This window comes from Lolium rigidum, chromosome 6 (assembly GCF_022539505.1).
Source record: "Lolium rigidum isolate FL_2022 chromosome 6, APGP_CSIRO_Lrig_0.1, whole genome shotgun sequence".
NCBI classification, from domain to species: Eukaryota; Viridiplantae; Streptophyta; class Magnoliopsida; order Poales; family Poaceae; genus Lolium; species Lolium rigidum.
This window is the reverse complement of record NC_061513.1, coordinates 182,013,139-182,037,413: the sequence shown is the minus strand read 5'-3', so window position 1 is coordinate 182,037,413 and position 24,275 is coordinate 182,013,139. Positions and strand designations below refer to the sequence as shown.

Here is a 24,275-nt window from a genome sequence, read left to right as displayed (position 1 = left end):
TTGCTACAGCGGTGGCGATGTCCAGCGGTGGAGATGGCGGTGATGATGGTGGAGATGATGATGATGGTGATGGAGATGATGTCCAGCTCGATGGCGGTGACGATGGCGTCGATTTCCCCTCCGGGAGGGAATTTCCCGGCGGATTCCCGCCCGCCGGAGAGCTCTTTTCTCTCTGGTGTTCTCCGTCCCGCAGAGGCGGCCGTAACCCTTCGTGAGGATTCCTCTCGTGGCTTAGGTCTTCGGGACGAAGGGTTTCGCGAAGAAAAGGAGGCGAAAGAGGCCGAGGGGCCCCACACCACATGGTGGCGCGGCCAGGCCATGGGCCGCGCCACCCTATGGTGTGGGCCCACCCTGGGTCCAGCTGGCTCCCCCTTCTGGCTTCCTCCGTCATCTAGAAAAATAGGATTTTTGGTAAAACTTCCTTCCACAGTTGATCTTCCGAAATATCGCATCCTGACGGTGCTTTTTCCAGCAGAATCCTGGCTCGGTGCTCGATCTCCAAATAATCATGAAACATGCAAAATAGATGAAATAACATAAGTATTGTGTCCCAATATGAAATATATCAATAAATAACAGCAAATTATGATATAAAATAGTGATGCAAATTGGACGTATCATGTGGCGCCCGTGGGAGGGGCGCCACACAAAAGGGTTAGATTGGTGAAATAGTTTCGCCGGAGGGTTAGTCTGTGCTTTTCTTTCACTTTTAGGTTATTTTTGTGTAAATCGCCGCACACGCCACCCTGTCGGCTGGGACACTATCGAATTGTGTCACGTGCTTGTCGGTACATAAATACAGTAACAAGTTGTTTGGTATCCATCATTTGGGTCTGAAATTCTGAAATTTATTTTAAAATTTTATAGGTGGACTGTTTTGGTTGCCATAGAATTTGACCATCATTTTATTTAGAAAATCCAGAAAATGACGCTATGGAAAAACACGATTCCGAGTTGAGACCTGCCATTTGCGTTTCTCTATGGAAGCCATTTACAAATTCAATATAAAATTTTGCTATCAGTTGCAATTCCTGTGGCAACCAAACAAGTGTCCATTTTTGAAATTACAATGTAAATAAAATAATACATGTATTTATTTCAAAATGCTACAAACGAAATAAAAGTCTGGCTTCCAAACGATTTCTAAGTGTTAAACACTTAAACACAATTTATCATTGTACTACTCCATTTTTATAAATGCACATTTGTACACTCATGTCTCTCTATAGTTTCATTCGTTTATTACGGTAGAATTTTCTTTAGCAGGAGACGATGTTCTCTTGTTGAATATTAGTGAATTTAAAGGTCCACAACTCCATTGTTTACCAAGCATTGTGTGATGTGTGTGAGTGTACATCCTACGTCTATCTATACTATAGTTGGTGTTTCTAAGGATCCTCGAAATTAAGGTTGATGTGTATTAATTATAACGCTCGAGAGCTTGGATGAAAATAACAAAACAAATCGATATCCTTTTGAAACCCCATTCCCTCATAGGTCTAGAGAATGGTAATTTATACGTGTTTCCGGGTTTCTATGGGTACCCAACTTGCTTGAGATGGGTATGCGAGTTTGTTTTGCCTATGAATTTCATGAACTACCCACAATCTCGATTTTGTTCCGTGGATACATATCTAACATGTGAGGGTCAATGTAAGTGACATTAAACCTTGCCTCTATCCTGTTCTCAACCGCAAATCATGTAAACCCAAATTAATCATAATTCTACCTGCCTCCAACGTGTGTACCACATATCTCGCTCTAGCCTTCTTAGTCCTCGCCTCTCACACTCTTCTCATACCCACGCAAGGGCAGATGAGTTGAATTTTAAATCTACTTCAAGGTTTTTTTTTGCTGGCTACTTCAAGAATATCCTTAAATAGCTAGATATACAGGATATGTGCACATATTTTATCTTATGGAAGAGCAATTGGCTAGACATGGGACTAGCCAAAAACAAAACATGGACACTCTATCCGGTCAAACTATAGCTAGGCATTGGCAGGACGTGAATTTTTGGCTCATAGGTTCCCGCGCACCCTATATTGAAGATACATAAGAAGACTTACTAAAAAAATATATTGTAAATTATATGGGTAGGAAATGTGTGCAGATATGCGTACGTCAAATCTGGAACGAAAATATTAAGTTATGTAGCCTACATAAAAATAACAAAATGTACTGTTCGCAATATAGTAGTAGACACGTACTATTCACAATATAGCGAAAATCCATCTTCTCTTTTTTGTGTAGGTCCCATAAATTCGAATTTTTTCGTGAAAATTTACACGAGCAAGTAGCCTGGTGACATGTACGTGCGTGAATTATTTCAAATTTTTTGACACATTTAAAATAGGGTTATTCGAATGTTTTTAATATCATGGTATATGGCACCCGAGTGCACCATCATAATTCTCGGCATTGGCAGCCCTAAACTACAGCTAAGCATTGGCAGCCCGTCCAAAATGGCTTGCATGTTGAGCAATGTTCAAGAAGTCGTTAATCGTTAACTTATCGATCAATCCTAAAATGGAGATTAATCGCTTATCGGCCAATTAATCGTTTTTATCGGTCGGCCATTTATCGCCTTTTTTTCTTGTAAATCCTAATTTTTTGCACTAAATATTCTATAATATGCTATGTGAAAATAATATTTGAGCATTTAACAAAAGTACTAACTTGATCTCTTGCATTTCAAACAATAAATATGCAAATTTTGAGCTAATGCATAGTTCAAAAAACTATAGGACGAAAATATCGACTTCTAGGTTGAATTTCAGCAAAAAAATCGGGCGAAATATCGGCTGTCACTTTGAAAATCTGCCGCAATATCAACGCCGATGATAAATCAACCGATATGCCAAAATCTTATATGTTACCACTCGATTCACGATAAATCGACCGATAAATCGACCGATAAATCGGTATCTCAGCTGATTTTTTGAACAATGACGTTGAGCAAGGTTGACGACTAGCTTTTGAGCCTGAACGTTAGGCCAGCCAGGCTCAAGCTTACATGTTACATGATTTAGCAGGATCAGGCTAGGCTAGGCTTTTTGCTTGTTTGGGTCGGGCCAGGTTTGGGCCTTACTTTTTACCACCAGGCTTTTTCAGTCCTGGCGTGAAGCTCGGCCCGGCCCGGCCCAAGCTTTGCCCAGGTGTTGGCCAAACCAAGTCCAAGTCCCACCTGGCAGGCTGGCATCAATGGGCCCCTCTGGAATACGCTTTCATATGTGATTTGCGTAAACACGTCAACACGTCACCCGTCTCCCTCCCCATTTTTCCCCTTCTCTCGTTCCTTCCTGTCGACTCCTCTACAGCCCTGATCGGAACGGGGAAGACTTCAGCCGGCCGGCGACCAGAATCATCCACGATGAGCGAGGTGTTCGACGGCTACGAGCGCCAGTACTGCGAGATCTCGGCCTCCCTCTCCCGCAAATGCACCGCCGCCTCTTCCCTATCGGGAGGTATGCTTTCCCCAACAATCATCTCCCGATCTTCCTATCCAAAGTCTTTCTTGACTCGAATTGTCTACTATTCTTCTGATTGATGTTTGTATGCAACGCAGAGAAGCTGAAGCAGAAGGCGTCGGAGATCAAATCCGGCATCGATGGAGCCGAGGCACTGGTAACATACCCTTTTCTTCTCTGTAACAAGTGTAAAACATTTATCCTCTCAATCCAATCAGTTTTTTCGACGAATTCGATGAATTCATGGTATATCAAGGAAGGCATCAATTTGTTTGCACCCATCACGGAAAATATTTACTGTTTAAAAGCTTACTTTGTGGTAATAGATTAGTGTTTATCTAATAATTATATATGTTGAGGATGTCTGGATGTGATTTCTTTCTTATAGATAAGGAAGATGGATCTTGAGGCAAGGAACCTCCAGCCGAGCGTGAGGGCCGGCCTCCTCGCGAAACTCAGGGAGTACAAGTCGGATCTTAACAACCTCAAGGGAACTCTCAAGAGAATCACTACTGGCAATGGCCAACAAGGGGCGAGGGAGGAGTTGCTAGAGTCAGGAATGGCGGATACATTGGTGGTATGTTCGTTCTTCTTATTTGGAGATCAGATGAGTATGCTGCGATGCCTGGAGAATCTATTTTGAAACCCAATTTTACGGGTTTGTATATGTTTGGAATGGTACACTAGTGATACTAGTTTTTCATCAGATGTCCCGGAATGGTAAACAGTGATACATGTTTGGCCAGTGCTAATTTGACGTTATTCTCATTGGAACTGTAAGCCCCATAATCAGAATACTAATTCACCCTGTTAATAAATCGACAGCTAAACAAAGTGCGCCGGTGTAAAAAAATGGAGGTTTCTCTTTCTGCAATCCCATAATATTAGACCATTGGGCATGACCCAACTATTCTGGTGGATCACTTACTATGTAGTCTCTGCTCTGTAGTTTTCCTGCATGCCGCAAGATGCAGAGCATATTTCGTAAGTGGTAGGTATTTTCGGTGGGTATATGACTGAAAGTTTAGGTTCAAAATGTCCAATGCTGTTCGTCTAGTATATGTACCATAATGTAGATTGGTATCTGTCATTCTTTTAAAGGATATCCATGCCATTTTTTTCTTGCAATTTACAAATCTTCTTCGATAACATTTTTTTCCAGTCCATCTGTTATGAATGTCTAGTGAACGTATTTGTCCTTTCTCTTTCTCTTTGCTGTGTTTGCTAATATATGCAGAAGTTATAGACTTACAGTATATGCTCCTCAGACGATTCTATCTGATATTCTCAGAAAAGTCTGAGAATGTAGAATGCAGTCAACTAGCATATCAGAATCACCTTGTGATATTCATATGTTGACTGAGTTCTAGGTTATTGAACTTACATATGTGCATATTTAGTCATTAGTCTTACATTATTTCACTTTTTTTTGTTACAACAGCTTGTCCCTGAACATTTTCGATCGAACCTTGCAGGTATCTGCCGATCAAAGGTCAAGATTGCTCAGGACAACGGAAAGGCAAAATAAGACAACTGATAGGATTAAAGATAGCCATAGAACTATGTTGGAGACCGAAGAGCTCGGAGTCTCCATCATGCATGACCTACATCAGCAGCGCCAATCTCTCTTACATGCTAATGATACAGTAAGTAACAATGCAGTTAATTCTCTCTATTTAAGCCAATTGGTTTGTTTCTGTGTATAATTCGTTTTGTCTGTCACAAAATATATGTACACTCCATGTAATCTAAAATGTATGCAGGTTGCTAAAAGGAAATCATGTTGAAATCCTTAACTATGTGTTGCCGCTGTTGTATATTACACAGAGTACAGTTTTTCCATTATAGCCTTATGTGTGTGTGTATTTGTATGTCTTCATATCTGTGAACTTTTTATTTACTAGTTGTAGAACCGAAACCTGCCTACTTAACTAGTTAACCACCTCTACAAGTTCTTTTATGTATATATGTTGCTTGGGTTTTACTGATTAATTTTTTGTATTTCTTGTCATTTATGAACCCTTGATTCCTTCATTTCATTCTTATAAGTTGCCTTATTCGTGAGTGATTTGGCAGAAAAACAAAGAATCATGCACACTTTGGCAATTGTGATTCAGTGAAGTCAAAAGTCAAATTTGTTTTTTTAGAAATGTCCAGAAAATATCCGGAAGTAAAATTAGCTTGATGATTCTCATGCATAAAGAAGTTAAACTGTTTCATTTGCCTACCCATAATTTTCCTCAGTTCTGATATGCGCCCCTAAGGGCTTGTTTGAATGGACATGGTTCAGCTGAACGTTTTTATGGGCAGCTAACCTGAACATTTTGACTTCGTGGATTATCAAAGTCGCTTTGAATTGTGGCATTTTTTTTGCAATATGTCCTGATGTTTTTGTTTGATGCTAGTTACAGAGCTAATTTAGTTTCACTGCTTTCACATGAATATGTAGTGATATATGAGTGGAGTTCATCAACCAACCAAGCAGTTAAATAGATGAACCATAAACTACTTAGAAGAGTGTGCATAACTATTCGTGATACCTCAGGAAAAGACAAAACAAAAATGTTTAAGATCAGAATGGAATGGAAGGTGACTAGCAATCAATCAAGCAAGACGTTGCCCTTCCAGTACATCTGTTCCATGTGGATGAAATAAACCTGCAAGAGAAATCTTGTGGCGGTTGGTCCAGCTCAAAGGTAACGGTTGCCTTTCCAGCTCGCAGGTGGTTGTTGCCGGTCCAGGCCGCAACACAGTGGCGGCGTCCTCCGCCACCACCTCCACCATGTGCCTCTCTATCGTCTCTGTCCCACGCTGGCTCCAGCCCCCGTTCTGCGCCAGATCTTCTTCTTGTCCCTCCCAGGGTTTCCAGTCCCTATGCCGTGATGAGCTCCTGCCTGCCACCTCTGCTGAGCCTGCACCGAGGGTGGTGCCGCTGTGAGAATCTTCTCCTGGCACCCCTGTGCTCCAGCTGCTCGTGAATGGACTCCACAATGTCGACCGCGGTGGCAGGAGGGAGGGCCCTGCCCCTGGTTGTTGCTGGTCGGTAGTTGGAAGGTGGAAAGGGCCACAAATGATGAGCGATTCCTCCGGATGGGAAAGGGTCGTTGCTGGAGCTGGTATTTTATTTCCTTCTGCTAACAAATAGGACATGGAGAGTTGGAGGGGGATAGGGAGGCTGATGGAGATGCTCTTAACTGTTGTGATAAAAAACTGAAGTCATATTATAGTTTTTCAACTTTATGTCATAGTTCTCTTCAGCATTATCAACTGTCACGTGCAAAATTGATGGTCCAATGAACAAAGCAATAAGATGGCGGCGTAGCACACTATATTAACCTATCCAGCGTTAAATAATAATTTTAACTAGACTATATCATATTCTTATACAGTTTATAGCATATGTCATTTCTTCGTGCTGCTCATGTATTCTGTTTCTTGATTGACATGGCAGTTGCACAGTGTGGATGATAACATTGGCAAGAGCAGAAAGATCATGGGGGCCATGGTGAGGAGGATGGACAGGAACAAATGGATTATTGGACTTATCATAACTCTCCTTGTCTTGGCGATCCTAGTAGTCCTGTATTTCAAGTTTGTGCATTGAGCGATTCCTTACCCGCCTGACGGCAGTTCTCTGCGCCAATCGGAACTAAGGAAGACATCCACATTTTCCAGTGTGTTCCACATTTTCATGTAAACTTTTGTTTGGTTTTCAGGAAGACCATGTTTGTTATGGTAAATGTGTTGTTTATGAAAGAAATGTTGAGATGATTTAACAACTTTGTAGATAAAACATATCTTGTTTGCAATGGAGACATGCAATGCATGAGCAGTTTGTATTTTGAATTTGAACTTTGGGGTTATATACTCAAAGTTAAGAGTCCCCGTAAGGGCCTGTTCGGTTTGGATGGGATTGAGGCAGATTGTTGAAATTTTGTAATGTTACCGTGGAAGAGCATTAGTTGCTATGTTTACTCTGTTTCATTACTCTTATTGTAAGTTAAAGTTAAAGTTAAAGCATGAGTCGATGTCATCTTGTAATAATGTTAACTGTGACATTGGCTCTTTTCTTTACTTTTTTGCCAAGTGATTAAAATGCCACGCTAATATAAAGTTCATGGTTTCTTTGAAAAATTAATTTGATGAATTGTTTGTATGTATTATGTGTGTATTTCATTGTATTTATAGTGATCCACATGTTTTCTATTGTAGTGATGTATTACACACATAAATCAGTAACAAAATGTGCGTTCTCATATTTCAAACATTTTTCCAGTTTACATCGGGCGACGACGGTGTTAGAACACTGTTCCCTTCTTGGATGCGTCGTTTTTGGAGAGTCTTTTTTCAAGTGTTGTCTTGACGGTGGATGTATTGCTGTTGTTAGGCCCGAGATACTGTAGCGGGACTTTTGTTTCTTAGTTTTCTTTTCGTTTTTTGGCTGTGTGCATCCGTAGTGCTATTAGGATGGTGCGTTGTTGCAGAGGCTGGATGTAATTGGTATCTTTTGATATTAATATATTCCCTTTATCGAAAAACATCTAGATAGTTAACTGCCGGAGAGTAAAACTGAGTGCACAGTCTCAGCCACAGCCAGCCCAAACAAAGAGGCCTTTACATGTTGCTTTGATGCATAGCCTGTGCTGTTGTCGTTCGAGGCTTGTCAGCCTTATTTTTCTGCCAGAAACGACGATGGTGCCTGGTTGTGTTGCCTTCACCCGTTGGCGTTCGGTAACCGTTTGATTAACTATTGCGTATTGCCTCATTGGACTGTACTCCATCAAGTAGTTGAACTTCGTTTCGTGTCTTGATATTATAGCTTATATAAGGACCAAATTTTTTTTGAAACTTTATATAAGGACCAATTTGATTTCTTGAGTCACCGATTTCTGACACTATGTCAAGCGGACGCAAATAAGTGAACGAAGTTACATGTCGATCGGTATGGCTGGTCCAATGTAGTGTGCTCTTTCAACTGCCGTTCTCCACAACTCCTGCTCCCATGCCTCAGCCAAATTATTTTCTTATATTCCAATCACTCACGCACACAGGCACTAGAATTATATTTATGAGTACGCAAGAGTTCAACTATGCACATGCTTATTTAGTGAAAGATAAGAGCGCCCTGAATTTGGAATATTACAAATACAACGCGTGATTTAGAGTGAGTGCAAAGATTCGAGGAGTGCAAATGTTCTCATCCTCCCAGCGTTTAGAATCTGAACTTCAGATCCATGAGAACAAGAGCTTCAAATAAATAAACAAAACACTAAGACGAGAAACTTCAGCCACAAATTTTATGATCAATCATAGAGCCGCAGAAGATCCATGTTTTAATACCACTGACAGGCAGAATATTCGATGGTTCCTAACAGGTGCAAGCTTAACCAAATTCACGGGAAACCCACTGAATCAATAGAAAGATGTCAGGTACGGGCACAAACTTAGTTCAACTACAAGATCAAGACCGAGTTTCGTTTTTGTAGATACGCTTTATACATCTCGAGCTCCAAATTATGAGGACCCCAAGAGATGCTGGATCTAGACATATCTGGTCTTCCCATGAAATCCCTGCTTCTTCACCTGTGAATTCATCATGTACAAATATGTCAATAATCTATTGATAACACTTTCCAGTATGGTCTTAACTCACAAATGCACCATGTCTGCTAATTTAGGAAGTGAGTGTTTATTTACCACTTTGAATGTTGACTGCAGCTTGGATAGAGAGACGGGGCACCCTCCGCTCTCGTCGTACTCATCAAACTCTCCTTCAGAAAGATCAATGTCGAATTTTGTCCCATGTACCTTTACAGAAGATGGAAACTGTTAAAATACCAACACACCGTACCAAACCCGCTGCAAGGGCGAGACACATATATAGTCAAATATAGCTAACAACCAATGCTTTTGTGCTCCATCTAAACTATAATTCACATATCCACCGTACACAAGGTAGTGGTACTGAGTAGCTGTCAAGCAAGCTCTGAGTTTGAACAGAAGTTGCGCCTTTCACATCGGTTAGAGCACTGAAGAACTTAATTACTATTTCTTATATACTACGTGGCATTAAAAAACAAATATATTGGGCCCAGAAGAACATACGCAAAGGAAAAAAAAACAAGGGTTGTTGTTTTGCGTTTGTGGAAAAAGAGTGGCATGAATAAACTATACGAGGAATAATTGTGCTTTGAGATGCAATACAAGCAGAGATATCAATATCATTCAAATGTAATACTTTCTCTGTCCATAAAAAAATGTCTCAGATTTAGCTAAATTTGGATGTATGTAGAATTGTAGATACTTCCATCTATAGATACATCTAAATTTAGACAAATCTAAGAAATCCTTTTATAGACGGAGGAAGTACGTGATATCAATTCTTTTTGTATTCAAGGAAACATATGATACTAATTCTTAAGGAACAGATGCAAAAACAAACAAAAAATGTAGAAGCAACTTAAATTCAGCAACAAGTACATAACAGTGAAACCAACTAGTCAAGCTTGTAGCACACAAAATGCAACATACAGAGCAATTCTAGCATATGAATTGTCTGGACAGGATAAATTAATAGTTACGATAAACCTACTACATTAGTTCAGCATACTTGCTGTCTGCAAACAGAAGTCCAGCGCCAAAAAACAATGAAAACAACAGTATAACTATACAGGCTGTTAATACATGTGGATGTTGTGAAAGATCAATAAATACTTACAGATTCAGCTTTCCAGCCATTACCAAAAGCAAACTCAATAGGTTCATAGCCTCTGCATTCAAAGACCATCAGACAAGCCATCTCTCCTTTCTGGCTCAGCTCGGAAGTCAGTGGGGTTCCCTGCCCAGGAATCATCACAATTGATCCCTCTCTTGGACAAAACTTGCACTGAAACAAAACCAAAACATGGTATAGGTAAGACATCTAGCCATATCACAAAGTATCCACTGTAACAAGTTATTTGCTCGTGTACACCTTCCGTAGAAAGATCAAGGGAAAAGACCGGCAATGAGCCTTTGAAAAGTCATCCAGCAATATATTTTTCCATCAGGTAATAAAATAATTAGTTTTCAATTACACAAACATAAAATGGTTTGCAACAGGAGTATCGTTTCAAAAAGGAGCATTATGGATTGTATGAAGCCCCTCAAAGTCCACAATAAGAAATGCTTAAGTTTCCAAGGAAACAACAACAGACTAATAAGATTTGCAATAGCTATAGTGATAAGTGCAAGATAAGTACTGCTCTAGCAAGGTGCAGCCATGGACATACAAAAATAGTACATTTAAAGCAAGCATATTGCATGCAGCTGCAGAAGCATTATAAAAATAACTCACATTCAGAAAAACTGAATGCACACAGGAAATAATTAACCATTGAAGGAGAATGCGGGCAATATTGTTGATCTACTTTCACATGGGAACAGCTATCATTCAAAGAAGATTAATGAATATGGTACTATGCTTGTAGTTATTCTTTTTGTGGCCAAACATGAGAGCTGCCTCCTAGTCAGTACAAACATGATCTTTCTGTCTTGAACACAAATGCACAAAATAATACTCCCTCCGTTCCTATTTAATCGACGCGGGGGAGAGAAGGCTAATGAACAAATAACGTATTGATAGAAGTCAATTAAATCTGGACAGAGGTAGTACTACTACTACATAAGAAAACAAATAAACGAAATATCAGGGGCATAAACAGAAACACAAATTATTTATGCATTTATTATGACGCATTTTGATAATATTTCGAGTGGATATTAAGTAATCACAAACTAACAGCACGTAATGTGTAAAGTAACAGCACAGATGTAAAAAAGGAAACCATAGTGGCAACATACATTAACTGAGGCACCCATCCCGTCATGAGCAGCAGGCAGCGGCAAAATTACCTTGCACTCTATGGGCATGTACATGATTCCACCAGAATCTCCTAGGTGTACGATATATAAAGGAAAGCTAAAAAAAAAAAATTAAAGTGCATAAGGACCTCAGTTCCCATACAATGAAGTACATGAATCATCAGTCTTCCAATAATTACCGATTTATACCTCAAAATATTCCTCTAAATAAGAGGTTCAATGAAGGTTCACACTAAACAAGCAAAAAGAAAAACATATGTTCACACCCAGAAATCAAGTAAATATGTCTAACCCATAGTCATTTAGAAAAATAGCAAGAGAGAGTTATATGGATGTTCATACTGTCAAATAAGCAAATATATTGTGTCTGTGCTGCTTAAATAATATCTTCCAGCTTAAAAACTCACCTTCCATTAAGAAAAAGAAAGAAAGATCAATCAATGTTCAGTACTCATAACTGGAACACAGGGAGTAGCAGAACTAGTTCCAGCAATAACAAGATCCCAGACAACACGTGCACTATTATGGACTACAAACAAGATTTACAAGAAAGAGTTAAAGCTCCTGCTAACTTAAACTATGTAAAAGGTTCTCCTAAAATCACGCCGATATGATCGCTTCATGACATCAATTCACCTTGGAATTGTATCATCCAAAAGACAGGCATCCTTTTGATAAAACACAATCGCGATATCTACATGCTAGATGCGGCATTGAAGAGCTCATAAGAAAATTCAAACTATTTTCACATGAACATGCAAACAGAATATTTGTATAAAAACTCAAATATCGATGAATAAAGTGCTCTCAAAAAGTCATCCATGACCCTCCACTACACAAGATTCCATAGCAAGCAAACAAATCACAGAAGATAAGAACACGCCTCTATTCTTAACTTTGAACACAAATATGACCCTCCACTACACAATCTAAACTCCTCCATTTTTAGCAATAAATAAACAAACAAGAATAAGACGGTAATCATGCTCACGGCGTGGTGGATCTGGAAGCACCGGACTCGGAGGGGGACTTCGTGGAGTGGTGGTCGCAAGCGGTGCGGACCGCTCCCCGCCAGTTGCGCAAAGGTACATCGTCGGTAATCATGCTCACGGCGTGGTGGATCTGGAAGCACCGGAATGCTGCGATCTTTGATAACGCACAACCCTCGGTGCCTTCCCTGCTCAACGACATCAAGACCGAGGCGCAACAGTGGGCGAGCGCGGGGGCCCGAGGCGTCCGCCAGATCATCCCCTAGACTAGGTCCTCTTTCTTGGGTCGAGTTGTAGTGCGGGGTGTTGGTCCCTTCGTGGACTTGTACATATAACCTTTTTCCTATCTATCAATGCATCGAAACGCAAGTCTTTTGCGTTTTCGCGAAAAAATAAACAAACAAACCAGGACATCTGACGTTAACCGGTGTAGGCAGACAACACTGTGCCAAATCGAGTCTGGAGAAACGCAATACCAAATCCCACAGGGAAATCTCAACCCTATTAGTTCTGCGAAGGGTACACACAACACATGAATAAGACGATCGATCCTACCAACGAACAAACACGCACTTCCAGTCTCATCAACCACACAGTACGTGCCACAGACATAAAGCTAAGGCCACATATGAGTCGACGGGAGGCATGCGATGGCGCACGGTGGTACCTTCTGGACGAGATTGGCGGTGCCCTTGCCGTTGGGCAGTTCGACGACCTCGTCGAGGGATACGCAGGTGGCCTTGGTGCTGGTTTCCTTGCAGCCCTCGCAACGCAGCTACGATCGGCCCGACACAGATAAACAACCATCATCAGAATCATCCGAATCAGAGAAACGGGGAGGAGAGGAGAGGGGGAGATCAAAGAGGGCGCGGAATCAGCGACAGAACCTTGAAGTAGTAAGGGTAGGTGGGGTCGTCGCAGCCGCCGGCGGGCTGCAGGTTGGTGAGGCCGTCGAGCTCCGCCCCCACGAGCAACGCGTAGAACACCATCTCCCCTCCGGTCGCCGCCGCTGCCCCTTGGAATCCTCGCTAGGGTTGGGGTTTTGGGCCTTGCGTCGGTGGCTGGGGAGGAGAAGGGAATGGGAGGGGAATATATTCTTCCACCGTATCAGTTCCGGGACGCAACCGCAAAGCTGTTTGGAGAAAACAAATGAACGGAAATGCCCATGGATTGCCTGCTCGCTTCTAGGACCTTCCATTCGTATACTTATTGCGAATGTTTTGCACCCAAGTTTGTCTAACCCCTGTTTGGTTGCATAGAATTGAGCTTGGAATTAGAGAATCTAGAATTCGGGTCCTGATTCTACCGTTTGGATGTGCACAGAATTGAGTTCTGGAATTCGGGATTAAATTCCGAGCCGCCCCCGCGCAATACTTTTTTCACGTTGCCCGATTCAGAGCTCTCGAGCTCGGAAACGCGTGGAATTGCTCGCGTACTGCTTCGTCCCTCACCCCCCGAATCCTGGCCCTCGTCTCTTCCCCGCAACTAGCCCGAGGGCGGCACCTCTCCCCGCCGCCTCGTCTTCCCTCGCGACCGGCCCGGGGCGCGCCTCCCTCCGTCGCCTCGTCTCTTCCCCGCGACCGGCCCGAGGGCGGCGCCTCTCCCCGTCGCCTCCTCTTTCCCCGCGACCGGCCCCGGGCGCCGCCTCCATCCTCTTTCCCCACGACCGGCCCGAGGTCGCCGGGAGCCTCGGCGGCGAGGACCTCACGCTGAAGAAGACGACGCCGTGAGGGGAGCTGGAGGCGCGGCTACTCGGCGGCGGGGCGGTCTTGCGTGCTGTTCCGCACGGCGTGCTCGTCGCCATCTGAGGCGCAGCTCGGCGACCCTGCAGCGGACGCGGTTAACTCCGTCTCCGTCGGTATGGCGCTCACGTTGGTGTGCTTCAGCATGTGCGTCTTCGTCTGGAGTCTGGACGCATGTGTCCGTCCTCGATCTCCCAATCTCCAATCAGATCTGCTAGCGCCGGGCTCCAAAGTGGTTGTAGATTCCGGCCGCCGCCAAACAGGATTATGTTTGACTTAGTACATGTGCATAGTCCCCTGGCGGCGGCCCTCCTCCCGTCGGCTGTCCCCTGGCGGAACGGTCGGTGCGGGTGGGATGGGCGGCGCTGCGGTCTCCCTCTTCTCGTCGGCTTCCCGCAGCACTCCGGCAGGGGTTGGTGGTGGGCGGCGGCCAGACCCTCGGTCTGCGCCATGCCATCCACCCCCGCCTCTCGTTGGTGCGTGGAGGCGATCTCGGTCATCTTCCGCGACACGAGGGCGCCCGGGCAGCAGCCTTGGGTTTGACGGAGGAGGTGGCCTCTTCTTCGCCGGAGAGGGTCGGCCTGCGGTTGGTGGTGGTGGATTTTTGATCTATCATCGCCAGCCGGCGGTGAGATGGAGGTGCATGGAAGCCGGCGATGGTGTCGCCGGTGGAGGGTTGGGTTGGCCAGCCCGGGATGGTCGCCGACGTGGGGGTCCGGCCTGAATAAAGGCGGCGGTCCTAGGGCCTCTCTTGCGTGAAGAGGAGGACCTACCGGAGGCCTGGACTCGTGATCCGGCCGGAGGGTTGAGTTCCGGAAGGCTACGCCGGCGAATGTAACAGATGCTTTGCCCGGAGTTTGCCGGATCAGAGGTATTCGGTCGTGCGCACCCATGCGTTTATTCCGACCGTTTGGTTCTGGAGGGAGCAGCGCGAAGCTCTTTTTCTGTGTTGACATCAAGTGACTATGGATCCATGATGAAAGTCGGAAGAAGAGAATTTCATGAAGGCCGGAGGGGAGGACTAGCTAAGGGAGGTTCAAGTCTCCGCGCTGTTCAGGGGCTTGCTTGGTGTCCGGGCATCACAGCAGCGGTATGAAAGTGGGGGCTACAACACATGTGAAGCGCAGAGTCCTACCTTTCAGGGTGAAAATCCAAGGTCCGGCCTTAACCGGTTGTGCCCGGCGGTGACCTTGGTGGAGGCATTGTTTTGAGAGTGGGGACTATCTTCACGGTGAAAACCTAAGATCTTTGATCGGGCGACGACGGTGTTGGAGCACCGTTCCCTTCTTGGAGGCGTCGTTTTTGGAGAGTCCGCAATTCAGTGTGTTGTCATGGTGGTGGATGTATTGCCGTTGTTAGGTTCGTGATACTTGTAGCGGGACTTTTGTTTCTTAGTTTTCTTTTCGTTTTTTTGGCTGTGTGCATCCGTAGTGCCATTAGGGTGGGGCGTTGTTGCAGAGGCTGGGTGTAATTGGTATCTCTCGATATTAATATATTCCCTTTATCGAAAAAATGTGCATAGTCCATATTTCAAGAACTTTGTTGTTCTGAATTATCAACGATGGGGAATGTTTGATTTAGCACATGTGCATAGTCCATATTTCAAGAACTTTGTTGTTCTGAATTTTCAAGAAACATTCAATTCCACATAATGTGCACCCAAACATGATTTAGAATTCCATTCGTAGCGTTGATTCTACAAATGAATACCGTGCACATCCAAACAACATGGTATTCCATTGAAATCGTGGATTTGGTATTCCATCGCCAATTCAATTCGGAGGCAAATTCTGTGCAACCAAACAGGGCATAATAGAGTTTCATTCAAAATATGGTACAAATGATACAAGTTATCTTACCAACGTAGCTAGCCTTCCCGGCAACATCGTTAGAAAAATGTCTTGATGCCCATAAGTATAGAGGAACGTTGAAATCTTCGATGGAAAGTATTAATCAAATTTATAGTTCAACTCAAAGAGAACACAAGAATACCAGACCTTAGTAATTTAGATGTTACTCTCAATCACACATGTATATCGATAAACTCACAAAGCAAGTGGTAATTTATAGCAGTTGATTCAAAGCAGTAAAAAAAACAGTAAATAAAAGCAGCAAATTTCTAGTTTTCACCGAAAAAAGTAATGTGAAACTTTCATGGCTAAAAACGCAGACATGAGGCAGCAATGGGATAATGTATGGATGATATTGATCATGTAATCTAATCAAACTAACATAGAGCGTGAAGAAGTGTCACACCAAAATACCCAATAAGGATAAGCATTAGCTCTCCCCGAAAAGGAGGTGATCCAGCCGCACCTTCCAGTACGGCTACCTTGTTACGACTTCACTCCAGTCGCAATGTCTGATAAGGGGTTGCCTGATCTTCTCAGTAAGAACGGTGGATGGTGATGAACACACGATGAACACAACAGAGATAACACGATGAGGAGGTGGAGATAACTTGTATGACGCCGACGAAGCCTCTCGATTGATTCATGTCGCCAATGCAACAGCTCTCAACCCTGCAAGATATTCGCAACTCCACACACTTGCGCACGTAGCCACCGATCACGAAGCGGTAAATTGCAACCGTCTAATTTTCAATGGAACAGCAGATCACACAAAACTTTCAGTATCAAAACACCAGATGGATGCGAATTGGTGTATAGATTCAATAGAGTTGCGAAGCAATCAACTATGAACTAGGGTTTATCTTAAACGTGGTCTAAACCTAATTTGGAGGCGTCCTGAACACTTATATAGGGGTTCAGGATGACCAGAAGTTGAGAAAATACATTAAAACCGGCCCAGATCGGGATCTGGTCGAGACTGACCCGGACACGGCCGGCCTGGGGGCCAGTCGACCAGGCCAGGGACCGGCCGGTCCGGTTTGGACCGGGCTGGTACCGAGCGGGGGTGCCAGGCTTACTGGATAGTGCCAGGTTGGCACAGGTGTGAGAGCCGGCTGACGCCGGGCTCATCCAGCGTGGCGTCCGGTTGGACCGGGCGTGGGACCGAGCCGGCCGGTGTGGCGGCCGTTTGCGCCGGCCGTGGAACCGACCTGGACTGCTTCTCCTCCTTCGCACATGCCTCCCTCTCCTCGCTCGCGCGTCCATGGGATATCTCCATGGCCAGCTCCATGTCCAGCTGCTCCTCTCCTCCTCGTGCGATGCTTGCTCCCTCTTCGTACCTGATCATACATAAGTAAAAGGACTTAGGCAGTATAAAGTTTTCATCGATCAAAATACCATTTAGGAACAAGTTCACCTGTTGTTTGAGTAGCTTCGCACGAGCCCTTGTAATGGGTCCAATCCTAACTTCATTGGACTTGAGCTTCACAACAGTATCGTCTTCATCTTGTAATGACGGAGGTAGTGGTTTGGTAGGGATGTCCTCATCAATGTCTAATTCAGTTGTGTGTACGTGTGTGATCCAAATATAGTTATACGTACTAACTGGAAGAATTTGCATAACATATTTTGTCATGCTTGCCCATTTCACTGGGTCCAACTTGTAACTACAAGCAATTAAGGTATACCCTTTCGAATAGACCGTAACAGAGCATTAAGATTCATGAACACACATAACCCTCGAATTATCACATCTTCCCCTTGTTTTCCCATTTGTCACCTCAGGGATTCTCATGGTCAACATAATAACAAGTAATACGCCTTACAAATAAATACCAACCTCATATATATGATAAAGCAATATAGGTTCAATACTGAAATGATGTCACTCGGGCCCTACTAACATGTATTAAACATAACAAAGGTGTATCAACACTCATACAAGAATATCTTCAAGACAAACACCTAAAATCTCGATACGTATGGAGGATTACATGATCAATCTCATCCAAAACCCATCCACCTCTTAAGCCTACAGAGAACTACTCACTCATGGTGATGGAGAGTGAGTCCATGATGGTTGGTGATGATGTCGGTGGCGGTGATGATGATGAAGCCCTCGAAATCCCTCTCTCCATGGTGGAGAGCAGGATCAATTTGACCCCAACACGAAGATCGTGGTCTTGGCGGCGCTTTGTTTCGTGAAACGCTGTGTCCTTCTAGGGCGTAGGTTTTTAGGGTATATAAGGCACCTCGTGAGGGGGGGGGCGAGATGACGTCCGAGGGCTGAACGGGTCTGGGTGCCACGCCAAAAGAAGTAGGGCGCGCCACCTGGCCTCGTTTGGGCCTCATGGCTCCCCTCTCGTGATCCAAAGATCTAGGTCCCTTCTTTTGGTGAAAAACTTCCATTGTATTTTCCCCGATTTTATTTCCTGCGAAAACTTGATAAAAAGGAGACTTTGCTAAAAAAAACATCAGATTCAACAGTTTTTATCCAAGTATGGTGAGATTCCGGAGTAAATCATTGAGCAAAGTGCTTGGAAAAGTATATACATTTGGGATGTATCAACTCCCCCAAGCTTAGCTCGTTGTTTGTCCTCAAACAACTCAAACATAGTGTAGAAGCGGTAAAAGACTTTGACAAGAACTTTGCTCTATGCATGCATAAACAATTTAACATGGCAAGTATTCGATGCATAGCTTCTCAAATGAATGACAAAGTGTTACTAAATATGCACTATGTTCATGTTCATGTATCTATGCATGGTGTAAAGGAGGTACTATATGGCACCACTATTTGGACAAGATTAATTGGTAGTAGCAAAAAGTAAACTTCTCGCATCGCGTTTGATTGAATCATGAGCAAGGTTGTTGAGACCTTTTGATTCCTTCAGTTGTTGACTAGTAATTTCATCATATGTGCATTGCAAAACCAAATAATGGGAGGATGCCGTATCCTTCCAGTACTTCAACATTCAGACTCTCATAGAGGAATCATACATGAGTAAGAAGCTAGTATTTTTGGTTGACCGTAAAGTGGAATGGCAAGTAGGTGTTTGCTTTTTAGCTTTAACACCTTAGGAGTGGAAGGGGGCATCCTTTATTAGCATAAAAGTGCAAGTCAGCGGGCATTTCTTAGTTTTAGCCATTTATGTCTTCAAAGCAGCCAACTCATTGGGTTATATCTCTTCTCCTTATTTCCTCACTTTTTTATTTCTTTTTTCAATCTCTCATTTTTCACTCTTCTAATTTAGGATGCTCTTTGTTGAAACTTTCACCACGATTAGGCATGGCTTTTTTTAGCGGCACATTGCTATTCTCTCACGAGTACCACAATGAGGTAGCTCCATGCCTCCTGTACAAAGGACCAAAGGCGATAGATATCTCTTATATAGGCCATCCATACCGGGACAACATGAACAATAGACGGTGAGCATCCTTCCTGACTTTCTCACTTTTCTCTAAATCTTTTTCTTTATTTTTCTTGTCTTTTTGTTTTTCTCTTTTCTCTTTTGTTTTTCTAGGATGTGGCTCAATGGTTCTGTCGTCGTGGTGAACAGACAGATGCCATGGGATGGCTTAAGTTGGGGCCGAATGTGCGCTAGAGGATTCGGGGGAGGGTTTTGGTAAGGATGGGATGGATTCCGGATGGATTCCTGATGAACTTGGCCTTGGCCAGAGGTAGAAGAAGAACACAAGGATTATCTCAACTTGGAATCCCTCTATTCCTTTGAATTAGGTTACAAGCTATCTGATACAATGTAGACCGTACCCGCGTTAGGGTGTGCCCCCTCTCCTTATATAGGGGAGAGGGTGGCTTACAGGGGAAGAAACCCTAGGAAACCCTAATGGCATCTTTGACTAGACAAACTACTTTACAAAGCCTCTTTGGCTACCGGTGACGCCGGTATCTCTTTAATCGTGGAGGCTGACGTCCTCCGGTACCTTTACGTCATCATCTCGCTTTTGCCTCGCAGCTTCGATTAAATCTGAAGTGCTTCGCTCATCTTTGCCCTCTAGCTCCTTAGAGAATCTTTGACCGGTCTTGCCGACGTGCTACGGTGTAGCTCGTAACGGTAATCCAAGCACCTTCTTAGCTCATTCCGGTATACCCCTCCTGGGATACCGGTATAGATTCACTTAGCCAAAATCCTAGCTTCACAGTCCGGAATAACCTTCAAACCGATATCTTGATAACCCAAACCATCCGGTTTGGCATGCCTTTGGCATACCGGGGGTCACCCCCCCAACATTAGTCCCCGAAGTTGGTATAGTCCGGTGGATCCTATCCAACGGACCATGCCAGGTTCCCATCACTCAAGGTACCGGTTTGATCCTTCCGGTATGTAATGTCCCAGGTTTAGAGACGATCGAGGGGTAGATTTTAGAAAGGGATGTGCATTGCATTGTAATTTACGGGGAAATTTCGCGCTTTTAAAACAAAATTGCATTGAAGGGGGACAGGTTTCTCTCTCGACACCTTACAGGGTTAGGGTTTCGAGAGTGCGATAAACTTGGTCTTACTTATCTAAGTTAGGGTTTTGAGAAGAGAGAAGTGTTATTGCATTAAAATCTTAAGTTACATGATTGAATTACAAGTTAAGTGTTTGAATGGATTCAAACCAAATTTGAATTTGAATTTCAAATTCAAACATCAAATGATTATCAAATAATTCAAAATTGAGATAATTAATCAAACAATTATCATTAAGCAATAAAATAAGTAATACAACAAATACATTAAGCTCATTAAGGAAAATTTGAGCTTTATTGATAATCACACACATAATACATTGTCTTTACAATATTCAGAATTGAATTATTGAATTACAACACATTACAGGAATTAAAGAAATAGAAGAAATAAAAGGAAAATTACAAGTTATCTAAATATCCTAAAAACTACAAGAACATCTTCACTTGATCTTGGACTTGATGATCTTCTAGATCATCTTGATCAATTCTTGATCCCTGCACACACACACACAACAAAGAGCACATTATGCCAAGTGGCATTGCCACTTGGCAGGTTAGAAATAAAATGGAATGGAGCAGATATGATCAAGTTCTGCCGAGCTGATCCATGCCACAGTCAAGTTCCAGGTCCAAGTGCACAGCACTCTGTCTACACACACACGACCTGCTCACGGGGCTGTGTGCATGCAGACACACACACACAGTGAGTCACCCAAAGGGAGGGGTGGTGCTGTCGACCATCAAGAGCAAGCCAGCAGCATATAAAAGCTTTTCCAAGCCAAACCCTAGCCATTTGATTCAACCACCGGCAGAATTGAACTGGTAAGTCACCAAGAACACCAAGAACACCAAGAACACTTAGAACAGGAAGAACAACAAGCCACCAGAAACCATCCAGGGACAGTTTCACCAAGAACTGTCAGCTGTGAGCAAGTACCAGATGGAGTAAAGCACCACAAGCTTGCAAGGAGGAGCAGGGCAAGCCAATCAAGCATCACAGAAGCAATCCTCTACACCAACACTTAATTCTAGGAGCTGGAGTGAGGTATACCACACAAGAGCCTGAGCAAGATCATATCTTGCTCATACTTAAGCATGCTTGCATCACGAGAGCACTGTAAGGGTAGGAAACCCCGGGTGTATCATCATTTGGTTACTAAACCAATTGGTGCCGACAAGTACAACCACGGCTAAAAGGAAAATAAACCAGGGAACACTGGGTGTGACAACACAGTGTCAAAACCAGAGAAATCCAGCATAGATTTACTCCTTGCAGCCATTCAGAATCACAAAGCACCTATTGACCTAGCTAAACCATCAGATTGACAGGCAACATGTGCCTATCATAATTATCAACATCAAGGCTACTGGAAATTCACTAAGTGACTAGCCAGTGATGCATCCACAAAGTCACAGACTAGCCAACAAGGGTGGGAGCTACCTTAACGAACAAAGAATTGCTTGTCAAGGCCACCTCAACCACTTAACCAATTCCAACAAAGAAACCATGCACGAGATATCATCACCCGAGTAGGGTTCAAAAGGAGGGCTAGGGTACACAACCAAGTGTTGGCATCCATCTAACCCTACCAAACTCAATAAAATGATCATAACTGCAGAGCAGTTCACATCAATTATCCATGTGATTAAGCCAAACTAGACAGATAATTGAAATACACAAGCAACCAGTAATACATACACTTGCTAATGATCTAGAAGATCACTGCAAGCCACAGCAGGTGCTGGGGGTAAGCAAGAGCATGCACCAGCACATGCTTGAGTGCCACACGAGTCAAGTAAAAGCATCGATGAAACACAAGCCATAGTACAGCAGAAAATCATCAAGCACTGATGATTATATGATCATCAGGGTTTGCCTTAGCATACAAAAACTTGATAGGGGCAAGCCTGGCATCAATCCATCAATCATATAAATGAAATAGCCATAGTTAAGCAACAGTTATATCACAGACAATTACATAAATCATTTACAATTGTATCCAGAAGCACATCAAATACATGAGGTACCACTGGACCATAACAAACAAGTAAAACACTTCATGCTCATCACTGAATCATACCATCAAGCCAACAGTAATGCTCAGATGAGCAGGTTCATGAGTTAGAGCACAAGAACTAGCCACAACAACACTGGCACTTGCAAATATGCAATAATAGCAATTTACAGTTAAGCCATTAAAGCATACATGATCACACATGAGTGCCAGGCAAGCATAGAAACAAGACAGAGGCACAGGGAAGAACCTAGCAAGAATGGTAAGCACTGGAATGGCCAAGGCAACAATGGCCAAGGCCAGTAGAGGCAGTGGCTTGAACAGCATGAGCAGCACGAGCGGCACGGCAGAGCACGAGCAGCACAGCAACACGAGCGAACAACGAAGCAGCATCACGGCATGGCCGCACCTCTACGAGGCACGACAAGCCGGTGACCAAGCTAGACGAAGAAGAGGAAGGGAAGGAGTAGAACGAGGCAAAGGAGAGAGAGAACAGGAGGTGGCGCACATACCCGGGGCAAGCAGACGAGCAGATGCGGCCATGGCGGCCACGGCGGCGCGCGCCGAGTGCTCGGTAGCACCTGGCCAGGCCAGGCCATGCTCCGGCAAGCGCCGCAACGCCCCACACCACCGTGGCGAGGCCCACGGCGGCGCCATCGCGCCTGGAGTCCAGGAAGCAGCGGGATCGCCACGATCCCGTAACCCTAGCCGCCTCGTAGGAGATCGAAGACGAGCTGGAGCAGCAACCGCTCCAGATCGACGCGGATGAGGATGACCGCCGTCGTGGGGCGCGTCGATTGCGCACCATGGCGGGGGCCAAGTCCGGCGGAGTTCGCCGGAATCGAGCGGCGACGGCGGGGGCGACACGAATCGCCAGAGAGGGGATTAGGGTTAGGGTTCGGACACGCGCGAGAGAGAGAGAGAGGAGTGAGGCTGGTCGAGCCGGACCAGGTGGGTCGGTCGACCTAACCCCACTGGGTTACACCGACAGGTGGGCCCAGGGGCCTTTTTGCCATTTCACAATCCTTTATAAATACAGAAACTTTGAAAATGCACAATAAATGTTTCCTAGCTCTAAAAAAATAATTAAAAATATGAAAACCACTCAGTATAAAAAACTCTATCATAATAAAATATGAAATAGAATTTTTGAAGATAAACAAGAACAAGTTCAAATTTGATGATTAAAATAATCATTTAAATCACATATAGTATTTTCAATAATGAAAATAAGTCCATAAATTCTTTTGAACTTTAAAAACACCTTGACAACATTTCAAGGTTGTATTTTACTTTAAATCAAGTATTCCCAAATTATTCTTAGTATTAACCTCTTACATGAAATAATAACGACATCGGAAGGGGGGAACAAACCCTAAAAATGGAATCATGCATCAATGCTTCTTTAACCATTGCCCTTATCGGACAATGATGCTATTTTCAGAACCAGAGGACAAGGGTCAGTCCACACCATCCAACTGCAAAACTTTGCAGTGTTCAGGCAAGTTCATCACTTGCTCATGTCATTTGAGTATTTCTATCAAATTAATTGCAAAGTACTATGGTTATCACTATTGCATAAAAATCAAAACCACTACTTTCATAACTATGAATATGACTATGTGGTGGGCAATGGAACCATGGATTGTGTTGATATGGTGGAGGTTCCATTGCACGGGTTTATATCCATCTAGGATTAAACAACAAATGTCGCCGATGATTCTTGTGCCGTAATACCCGTGTTAACCATAAGATCCGGAGTGGGACGGAGTAGTCAAAAGTGTTTCCACCTCTCGTTCATCAACGGATGCGCTTTACCGTAGTACACTTGTAATCCAAGGGGGCAAGCGGTGAGGCTGGGGAGTCCTAA

The 24,275-nt window shown here is 43.7% G+C and overlaps 2 protein-coding genes across 2 annotated transcripts; one reads left to right on the top strand and one right to left on the bottom strand.

Moving 5' to 3' along the window:
- The first annotated feature begins 3,263 nt into the window (after positions 1-3,263).
- LOC124660739 (vesicle transport v-SNARE 13-like) lies at positions 3,264-7,378 on the top strand. The gene is made up of 5 exons (XM_047198554.1): positions 3,264-3,467; positions 3,569-3,627; positions 3,859-4,047; positions 4,946-5,116; positions 6,922-7,378. Exons 1-5 carry the CDS (start codon positions 3,374-3,376, stop codon positions 7,072-7,074), a joined length of 666 nt encoding a protein of 221 aa, XP_047054510.1. The 5' UTR covers positions 3,264-3,373; the 3' UTR covers positions 7,075-7,378.
- A 1,362-nt stretch (positions 7,379-8,740) lies between these two features.
- LOC124661084 (CXXC motif containing zinc binding protein) lies at positions 8,741-13,404 on the bottom strand. The gene is made up of 5 exons (XM_047198942.1): positions 13,210-13,404; positions 12,990-13,097; positions 10,189-10,356; positions 9,168-9,278; positions 8,741-9,053 (listed from the first exon to the last, which is right to left on the bottom strand). Exons 1-5 carry the CDS (start codon positions 13,309-13,311, stop codon positions 9,012-9,014), a joined length of 531 nt encoding a protein of 176 aa, XP_047054898.1. The 5' UTR covers positions 13,312-13,404; the 3' UTR covers positions 8,741-9,011.
- Between the last annotated feature and the right edge of the window lie 10,871 nt (positions 13,405-24,275).

Excerpts from the sequence above, each read along its gene's own strand:
- LOC124660739 (XM_047198554.1), top strand. The coding sequence starts at position 3,374 with ATGAGCGAGGTGTTCGACGGCTACGAGCGCCAGTACTGCGAGATCTCG. Across the intron at positions 3,468-3,568 it reads CGCCTCTTCCCTATCGGGAG|AGAAGCTGAAGCAGAAGGCG; the intron begins GTATGCTTTCCC and ends TATGCAACGCAG. Across the intron at positions 3,628-3,858 it reads TCGATGGAGCCGAGGCACTG|ATAAGGAAGATGGATCTTGA; the intron begins GTAACATACCCT and ends TCTTTCTTATAG.
- LOC124661084 (XM_047198942.1), bottom strand. The coding sequence starts at position 13,311 with ATGGTGTTCTACGCGTTGCTCGTGGGGGCGGAGCTCGACGGCCTCACC. Across the intron at positions 13,098-13,209 it reads CCTACCCTTACTACTTCAAG|CTGCGTTGCGAGGGCTGCAA; the intron begins GTTCTGTCGCTG and ends GGCCGATCGTAG. Across the intron at positions 10,357-12,989 it reads CCGCCAATCTCGTCCAGAAG|TGCAAGTTTTGTCCAAGAGA; the intron begins GTACCACCGTGC and ends GTTTTGTTTCAG.